This window comes from Bradysia coprophila, unplaced genomic scaffold (genome assembly GCF_014529535.1).
Source record: "Bradysia coprophila strain Holo2 unplaced genomic scaffold, BU_Bcop_v1 contig_248, whole genome shotgun sequence".
Lineage (NCBI taxonomy): Eukaryota > Metazoa > Arthropoda > Insecta > Diptera > Sciaridae > Bradysia > Bradysia coprophila.
In genome coordinates, this window is record NW_023503509.1 from 678180 (window position 1) to 688217 (window position 10038).

The window sequence follows — 10038 nt, forward strand, 5'->3', positions numbered from 1 at the left end:
TTTTCGGTTCGAAGGTAACTTAAGTGTTTTCATGTTGGTATCTACGTGAAAATTGGAGACAATACGAAATTCAGTTGAGGTAAGGCAGTTCATTCAAACTTGCGACAATAAAAGGTACCATCTCTGCTTTTGGTCTAAATTTTGACTAATTTTCCAGGTAAATATTTTTAAGCTTTGAAGTCGTCGTGTTGGGCCGGTTGATATGCTTTGATCCAATTAATTTAGTGGTGCTTCCATGAAAAGACTTCACTTGTGCCGGAAGGTTGATTCCTGCGCAAAGCATTACAGTAAATGTTAGATCGTTGTTAGATTTATATACAACATATATTAGAGTGGTACCAGTTCCAGTGATTTCGGAATATTGGTGTGTCGGTAGTTGATTAATTTAATAGATATTCCGTTAAAGCGCTATAGATAGCTGAAAGGTGAAGAAACTGCGACAAAAATCGTAGACTTTCTGAAGAATCACGACAATATTAAAAGTTTCGTTAATTCGTTCAATTGTATGATTTTTTTTTAACGTGGATGGCTTCAATGAAAGTATAAACCAGGTATGGTCTGTTCATACAAACCGGAAGACATAGCGATTTCATATAAACAAACTCACCTCTCATGAGAGGTGAGTTTGTTTTTATGAAATCGCTGTGTTCTCCGCTACATACAAAGTTTGACATTCGACCATACCTTGCGTTGACGTTCATTGGATGGCTTCCCTCATCGTGGGTGGCATTTCAAACGTCCTTGAAGATGATCTATAAGAATACCTTGTGACGTCCAGTGGAGCAGCGGTAGCAAGAAGGAATCGCGATACCAAACATAGCAGTAGAATAATTTAACGGCACCTCTTCTCATCTATAAAAATGCGACGCAGTAGCATTATACCAACCGTGCTTGGTTCAGTGCTATGCTTCATTCCTTTATTTTTAGTGGACTTTATACGTCAATATATTTGTAGGTAACGAGTCGGCTTTGTAGTATAAATTCATTCGCTATTAAAGTTGTTGAAGCCGAGGTACCAGTGTCTTCAGAGAAAGTAATGTGTGTCTCTATTTTTCGACCTGGTGGAGCTATTCTAAGAGTGCTGGATGCAATGAAAAAGCACAGATTATCTTTATCACGTGGAGCAGCTACTCCGAAGGAATCTGGATGATATATAAAAGTTCTAAACACAAAAGTTTAGAAAAATTATAATATTCGTGTATTGATGCCATTGGATTCGTCTCGTATGGCACTATGAAAAATCGACCCGTACAATTTCATCTGTTACAAAATCGTCCAATCCAATATCATTTCTTCCAATATCGTTCTTTCCAATATCGTTCTGTCCAATATTGTTCACGGTCTAATTTCATTCTGTCCATTATCTTTATGTCCAATATCTTTCTGTCCAATATCGTCAACCGTCCAATTTCATTCTGTCCAATATCTTTCTGTCCAACATCGTTCTATCCAATATTGTTCACGATCCAATTTCATTCTGTCCATTATCTTTCTTTCCAATATCTTTTGTCCAATATCGTTCACGGTCCAATTTCATTCAGTCCAATATCGTTCTATCGAATATCTTTCTGTCCAAGTTCGTTCTGTCCAATTTCTTTCAGTCCAACATCGTCAAGTCGCATTTTGTTGGACTGAATAATATTGGACTGAATGATATTGAACGAAAAGATATTGGACTGAAAGATATTGGACAGTAAGATATTGGAGAGAATGATATTGGACAGAAAGACATTGGACAGGAAGATATTGGACTTAAGGTTAGTAAGTCTGTACATACTTTTGGCTATTTGTGTGCAAGCGATATTATCGTGCAAGAAACAATATTATCATTTCTGATATTATATTATCACCCGTGAAACAATATTATCGTCCGGGCGACGATAATATCATATTAGAAGACAATAATATCGTTTTCTGTAACAATATTATCGTCCCTGCAACGATATTATCGCCCATGAAACGATATTATCGTTATACGTAGTCCAGTAGTCCAGTTAAATTATTCACTAAAAATTATTGAAAATTCCATTCATTTGTTATTTCCATTTCTAGTTATAATATCTCCAGAATCCATCTTTTATCTTTCTATTGCAAACCAAACACCTTTCTAATTGAAGGGTGAATTCAGTTGCCGTCTATAATTTGCTTCTGTAAATTTAAATAAATCCGGGGCAATGGGCCGGATCGCTCGGCGTGTTAAAACGCTTTTTATGTGCAATGAATTACACAGACTAATTATTAGACGATGCGAGAGAAAAAAAATTAAGACCTAAGTTACCAACACCGTTCCGGCGCCCGGCTCGCATTGCGGCCCTCCGCTTCGCTCTGGGGCAATGGGCCGGATCGCTCGGCGTGTTAAAACGCTTTTTATGTGCAATGAATTACACAGACTAATTATTAGACAATGCGAGAGAAAAAAAATTAACACCTAAGTTACCAACACCGTTCCGGCGCCCGGCTCGCATTGCGGCCCTCCGCTTCGCTGCGAAGCAATGGGCCGGATCCCTCTGCGTGTTAAAACGCTTTTTATGTGCAATGAATTACACAGACTAATTATTAGACAATACGAGAAAAAAAATTAACACCTAAGTTTTAGAACGTTTGATCGACTAGACTAATCGGCAATAATATCGTCCGCGCAACGATATTATCGCCCATGAAACGATATTATCGTCGATTGAAACGATATTATTGTTTTTGCGACGATAATATCGTTTTATGCAACGATATTATCGTTTCTGCAGTGATAATATCACCCGTGAAACGATATTATTGTTTTTGATACGATATTATCGTATCAGACGACAATAATATCGTTTTCCAGACGATAATATCGTTTTATGAAACAATAATATCGTCCTAGCAACGATATTATCGTCCATGAAACGATATTATCGTCCATGAAACGATATTATCGTCCATAAAACGATATTATCGCCGCTGCAACAATAAAACACTCGGAGATTTTTCCCGTCACCTTATCAACCAGTGATTAACCAATTTAAAAATTGTAAATCAGTTGCAAATGCAAATGCAAGTGGTGAATCAATTAAGAACGGTCATTTATTATTCATATGCTCTTTGTATCACCTAGGCCCAACACAATTTCGTGGAATGGAAAATTTTAACTCCAAAAATGTCATCCAAAAAAGTTCTATCCAATTTTATGGTCTCCCCAACATCTGTCATCTGTGATGAAATTTTTTGGATGACATTTTTGGAGTTAAAATTTTCCAGTTCTTTTGTAATTCACGACTGGACTTGCGTCACGGCCCCTTACTACAGTGCGGCATATCTGTCCAATTTCATTTTGTCCAATATCTTTCTGTCCAATATCATTCTGTTCAATTCACGCCGTAAGTGCGGTCGAAATTCAAAATGGAAATTGCGGAGGTCTTTCTAACGTAGCGTCATTTTCATACAATGAAGCGGTGAAATGTATTTTTCGGTTCACTTTTTCGTCGAATTGTTCACTTAAAATTCAAATTTTTGGCACACTTACGGCATGAATAGTGAACACAGCGATTACATTGGACAGAAAGATATTGGACAGAAAGATATTGGACAGAATGATATTGGACAGAATGATATTGGACAGAATGAAATTGGACAGAATGATATTGGACTGGAAGATATTGGACAGAACGATATTGGACAGAATGAAATTGGACGGTTGACGATTTTGGACTGTACGATATTAGACAGAACGATATTGGACAAAATGAAATTGGACCGCGAACGATATTGGACAGAAAGATATTGTAAAGAAAGATAATGGACAGAATGAAATTGGACGGTTGACGATGTTGTGCAGAAAGATATTGGAGAGAAAGATATTGGATAGAACAATATTGGACGGTTGACGATATTGGACAGAACGATATTGGACAAAAAGATATTGGACTGTAGCAGTTAACGATATTGGTCTGGACGAAAATATACAGAACGAAATTGGACTGGGACTAAATTGTACAATGTGTACGATATTGGACGGGTCGATTTTGCGGGTCACCGTCCCGTATCAACCCTCGTTATGTAAACGGAAATTATATTATCAGAATTAGAACGAATTTGACTCTATCGAACTCTCAGTCAATATGGCTGTATGGATACAAACGCGCCTACACTACAATATCGCTAAAATTGAAGAAAATTCAGTTGTGTCAGTTCTGTAAATTTGTTTATTTGTTTACAAAAATGGATTAACGAGATTCAAAAGAATTGTTAATATTCTCAGTAATTACAAATTGCTGCTCTTAAGATTTATTTCGTGAAGATAATAGCAACACAATGGAATAAAATGGAACCGGATAACTCAAAGTGTTCCTCGTTATTAACATAGAATAGTTCATAACAATATCGGACAATAACCGATTGATTGGTGGAATATTCACCGCAAATTTGTGATTTTTTTGAAATTATGACAAGTACTCAGGGACGCACTTTGAGTACCAGTGCAGAGGTACCACCACTGGTTCCATTAGGTAAATCGAATCTGAATGGTTACGACGAATTTATGAGCTGGCGAAAATCGCGGAACAAAAATTCGTTCACCGAAGACGTTTTCATGGAATTTTTCCGGGAAGCTGCAGAAAGTTTAACTCCGGAAGCGCTGTCGACCCTCTTTTCCACATTAAAAATCGAAATGCGATCCAAACACAAAGTGAATATTGGGAAATTCTTATTATTGTACGTGTTTCTGAGACAAAAAGGCGTTGTTATAACAAACTGTAAAACAAGTGGTTCGTCCAAGGGTTTCTCCGATGAAGAGATTAATCAATTTTTGACTGAAGCTCCAGATACTAAGTATTTGGCAATGAAGGTATGGCTTCTTTCACGGTTATATCAATCGATTAGCAATTAAAAACGTGTTTTAACGCAGGCCGTGGCTGTGATCGGAATATATGCTGACTGTCAGTTTACAGATCTAGAAAATATTAGGTTGAACATGGTGAACGATTATGGTACGGAGATTATTCTGAGAATTCCGGACGGAATGGCCAATATGTCGAAAGTGTACTCGATCAGTGGAGAATTCGCCGACATTGTGCGAAAATACTTTCAATTGAGATTGAAAACACCTAAGATCACGACGGACAGATTCTTTCTTCATTATCGAGAAGGAAAGTGTATTGCTGCAGCGATGGGAAAAGTTACCATTGCTAAAATGGCTCGGAAAATTGCGGAGTTTCTTAAATTGGACCACCCGGAAAACTATACCGGACACAGTCTTCGATTAACTAGCTCGAAATTAGTTGACAAAGGATTGTATGCTGATACGACCGAAAGAAGTGATGGCTCCAGCGTTACAACATCTAATAGAACTGGATCGGTAGTAACTTCCACTAACGTTGGCATGAATAACTCAACGAATTCGGAAGAGTGTATGAGGTAAGCGGTAAGGGGTCAAGTGAGTAAATTCTGACCATCTAACTGAAACCAAATTTTTAGATTATATCAAGACGCTGAGCACCACGTTCTTAGCGATACTTCCGATGCCATTAATTTAGACGACGATGAAAGTAGCCAAACCTACACTGTCGACTCCAGCTCGGAAGACGAACAAGATGTCATCGAGTATGTAGACCAGAACGGCCAGGACATCATCTCATATAATTGGTACTCAGTTGAAATAATCTACAATCGTTTGACCAACGACAATGTTTCCCCCAAACAGTCCTCCAACGAAACAATTACATAAGAGAAAGAGTCAAATGGCTTCGGATGTTGAATTCGTAGATCTATCATCGGAACCGAGTGGAAAAGAGCATCATCTTGGTGGCATCGGCGGTGATATTGACAGCATGAGCTCCAACAATGTAGAAAATGAAAAGTTACAATCAAAGATTGAAGAGCAGGCGAAAGAAATTGCTCGACTGAAGAAGTTGACCGACAAACAAAGTTTGGAAATTGAAATTTTGAAAGAATTGCTGGAGAAGTCAGTAAAGCGAAGCATACGGAGCGAAGTGTCATGGTAAGATGGGGTTGATAAAACCATTTCCAAACTAGACTCGAAAGCAGGACTGCCAGAGAAACCGAATTGGTGTCAAAATGATTGGTCCAAAGTGAAGAATGAAAATTTATTTTCAAAGTTTGACCTGCTACTCTCACGCACGCCAATACTTTTCGAATGTAAATCATTTCCTATATTTTGACGGGTTGGGTGCTCGAATTCGAACCCACTCTATGTTTAACCCAATCGATACGACGTATCGAAAATCCAAGAATTTTATTTTTTTCCAAGAATTCGATTCCATCGCACACAGTGGACAAAACCAACAAGGTCCTAATTTTACTTCTATATGTCCAATGAGGGACATAACCTGAAGTGAATTGTGAATTCAGGCCGGAGGAATTGAGCCTTTTCATTACGTTCTGTAAAATAGGAAAATCCCTTGGAACCGCTCTGTTAGCTTTTCTGTCAATATTTGTAAAAATCCTCTGGAATTGAGCTTTTTCGGTACGTAAATAATAACGTTTCCAGTATTAACGAGTATTAGCGTTTCCATTTATTAAAGGAAAAATCAATTTTCTGAGCTTCAAAGAAGTATTTTCGTTTGTTTAAAGCCAAGCTTCAAAACCAACTTGTTTTTCCAGTGAAATGGTAACGTTTCTCTTATAATTTTCATAACAAAAGCGTGATTTCCGTTGGAGTTGGGTGCAAATAGTCACTTCGCTTAAAAAATTTCCTAATTTGTAAATTCACAAATTAAGGAATTTTTGTGTGAATTTTAAGGATTATTAAAAACAGAAGGAAAATCCTTGAAAAATTCGGAAACTAAAAAATTCCTAGTGGCCATCAGACGAAACAATATTCAGAAACTGAAAATCCATTCATCAGACCATCCTAAAAGAATTCTCCAGAGAATTAAAAAATTCCTTGGCAATCCAAGATAATCCTGCAGACTCAAGAAGAATATCCTTAAAGTATAAACCCCTCAAAAAAGGCAAAGAAAATCCCCAGAAAATCATTTGAAAATCCTCAAAAGATTTTCTTCGAAATCTCCAAACATCTGCCCCTCTCTGCTGATACTTTGCAGTAACTAACCAAACTAATAGATTTACCTATTTCAGACACAATGGAACTGATAATCAAGCCGATAATTTGGACTCTACCTGCAATGGACGGTCATCAAACTCGAAAAGTATTGAAATGTTCGGAAATAAGTGGTTGGAATGGAAAGACTAAAAGATTATATTACTCTCAAATAAAACATTTTTTACGAAAAGATTTCGCTTTTACTTAGTCACATGATCCCATCAAGTGCTTCTGAAGACTCGCGATTTTTCATCGAAATTGTCTGTAAAAATCCATCACCGAATCGCAAATTTTTAGATTTAAATCGAAAGGAAAGTAAACTCAGAAGTCTGACTAGAAGCTGTCTTGCCCAACCTATCCATGAACCAGTCAACGAAAAAATTTGTTTCGTTTTTTCTCTTCGAATGAAGGAACCATTTATTTCTCACATATTGAAGCAACGAACTGTACATTAAGATACAAAACTAAACGTGAAACACCAAAGGGAAACACCTTACAAAGTCAGTCTATATTTGAACTGGTGCTCGATCATATGAACAAAACAGTCCATCACATGGGTAACTTCATCTGTCCACAGCTTACGACCATGTTTCCTTGCATATTCAGCACATTTGTCTCGAAACAATGCAATTGCTTTCTCGTCGTTGAAGTCAAACTTACACTTGTGGTAGTTAGACAGAACCCATTTGATCAGTCCCAGATCATAGCTGCTCACAAATGGCTCTAATGATCGGCATCTTTCGCATTCGCACACAAAATCAAAATAAGCATCGAAATGTTGTCGACGAGCTGCAGTGCTTCGGTGAAGACTTCGGCCAAAGTACGATATGAACAATTGTTCACCTTTCTTAATCGGACGAATGGCAATTGCAGAGACGACATTGTCACAGATCACGGTACATACATTCGGTGCACAGGAATGGTTAAAGTATGCAGCGATCAGTGGCAGAAGTTCCGTCGTATATGAAGTTGTCAATGCTTGGATCGACGATCGGGCGTTGTAATGAATAACCGCACTGTGGTGGCCAATTAGATGCATCAGAAATCGTTGATATTTTAATGGGGCGAATGCTTTTTTGAATTCCGAATGCCTCATCAAAGTCTTGTGGAGAAAAAAGACTCGCCAGTTGAACATATCGTTTTCGATAGTTGAATTGGTCCACAGTTTCAAAAACATTCGATATTTGGACCGATCGTCGACCGGTTCTGATTCGGGAATGTCCAAGGTATCATCGGCAATAGTCTCCTCAACGAAGGCCACAAATTGCTCGATATTTGGAAATGTGGCCAATGCCACCAAAACTGTCCTTATGATTTGCAGGTGGAACATGCTGATTTGTTCGACTGTACCCATTGTTTTCATGTTACATTCGATTTTATGGAAACGGTTCCCTTCGCATTCTTGGTAGCAAAACAGGTCGTCCGTACAGTCTTTACACGCAACTAAATTTGTATCCAAACGGCGGCAAACATTACATCGCACGTACTGGTCAATGATAACTTTATGTGCGTAAGCCTCTTCAACCAGAACAGTTTCGCCAACGGCAATATCCGCGTTCGCTTTAATGTGTCGACCGAATTTCCGATTTTTCTCGATATTCAGGATATTTGCCATGCTTGGAAACCGGTCCTTCGGTTCAAACGACAAAACAGGGACGTGTGGTACAAATTCTTGCCCATCGTTTATGTATTTTAGACATTCCTCTCGACGTGCCTCCAATATATGCATCGATTCTTCAGGATAGTTGCACTTCAATGCCAAATCAATATCGACGAGACATTTCTGGAACATATTCAATTTGCGAAAACAGTGCGACCGATTACCAATCGCTAGGCCAATGTTTGGCGAACCGTTTTCAGCAAAACACAAGCTCTTATTGTACCATTTGATAGCCGAATGCCAATTATTGCAAGCGAAATCGTAATTTCCATTTTTTCGATACTGCAACGACAGATTATCGTCTTTCTCGGCAGATCTAGTCTCCTGGTTTTTTCGGTAAAATGTTTCTAATGGAAAACGGTCTGGATCTGTGGTGATATCGACATACAATGCGTTTTTGTCGTTGGATTCTTTTTTCCACAATGACTTGAATCGGACGGGTCGGCTTTGCGACATTTTTGCAGAATTAATCGTTGTCAACTGTTTTGTAAAGACATATTTTACAAGTGACTTAAGACCATTTACGATTTACCTGCTCTAGGTGGGGGAGGTTAGTGAACGACAAATTTTTCTGTCGTTAACGTTTCGTCCATTCGAAAAGCGGGAACACTGAACGATATTTTAAGAGTGATATCGCGAAATCTTTGAACAATTTGTATGGAGGATGAATTCAATGTATCTCGATTTTTGCAATGAACGTCAACACAAGGTATGGTCGAATGTCAAACTTTGTATGTAGCGGAGGACATAGCGATTTCATATAAACAAACTCACCTCTCATTGGATTTTTGACGAGTACCAAAGGTATAGAGCCTTTACGAGTACCCATCGAATCCTTGCTTCATTACGAGTTCAACGGACGATTTTCTGAGATTTATTAAATCACAAGCGGAAAATTTAAAAGAAATAGAAATAGGAGGGCGTGTTGAGAGTTACATTTGTGAGGGCATAATGGCACAAAATTTAAGTAAACTCGAATCGCTTTCTATTGACTCACATTTAATCGTTTGTGTGAAATTGCCCCATCTCAAAAAGCTACGCATTCGATGCTTGCATGACGAAATCGATTGGAATGAATTTACCAAGGTCCATTCGCAGTTGGTCGAATTAACCATAGAGAGAATATACGATAAGTCTTTTCTAACTAGCGACGTTATCGAACAAATAGCGACCAATATTGATCTACAGAGGATAAAACTTGGCATCGGTTTTGTGGCTGACGATCGATTCTTCGAAATTATTCGGACAAAGTGCAAATGTGCAAACTTGAAGGTGTTGGAGCTGCATAGGTCGTGCATATCACAGTGCGTATTACCACACGGACTAAAGGCAAGACGTG

General features: G+C 38.2%; 2 protein-coding genes across 2 annotated transcripts; one reads left to right on the top strand and one right to left on the bottom strand.

Annotated features, from left to right (window-relative positions):
• The first annotated feature begins 4162 nt into the window (after window positions 1-4162).
• On the top strand, window positions 4163-7218 carry LOC119078227. Its single transcript, XM_037185686.1, has 5 exons — window positions 4163-4822; window positions 4883-5391; window positions 5452-5619; window positions 5678-5974; window positions 7075-7218. Coding segments are annotated over exons 1-5 (1377 nt in total). The 5' UTR covers window positions 4163-4420; the 3' UTR covers window positions 7076-7218.
• Window positions 7219-7430: 212 nt separating this feature from the next.
• On the bottom strand, window positions 7431-9307 carry LOC119078228 (SET and MYND domain-containing protein DDB_G0273589-like). The gene has a single exon (XM_037185687.1). It carries the CDS (start codon window positions 9153-9155, stop codon window positions 7533-7535), a length of 1623 nt encoding a protein of 540 aa, XP_037041582.1. The 5' UTR covers window positions 9156-9307; the 3' UTR covers window positions 7431-7532.
• Between the last annotated feature and the right edge of the window lie 731 nt (window positions 9308-10038).

Bases quoted from the DNA above. Each gene is read 5' to 3' on its own strand.
- LOC119078227 (XM_037185686.1), top strand. From the start codon at position 4,421: ATGACAAGTACTCAGGGACGCACTTTGAGTACCAGTGCAGAGGTACCA. The intron at 4,823-4,882 runs GTATGGCTTCTT...GTTTTAACGCAG, and splicing joins CTAAGTATTTGGCAATGAAG to GCCGTGGCTGTGATCGGAAT. The intron at 5,392-5,451 runs GTAAGCGGTAAG...CCAAATTTTTAG, and splicing joins AATTCGGAAGAGTGTATGAG to ATTATATCAAGACGCTGAGC.
- LOC119078228 (XM_037185687.1), bottom strand. From the start codon at position 9,155: ATGTCGCAAAGCCGACCCGTCCGATTCAAGTCATTGTGGAAAAAAGAA.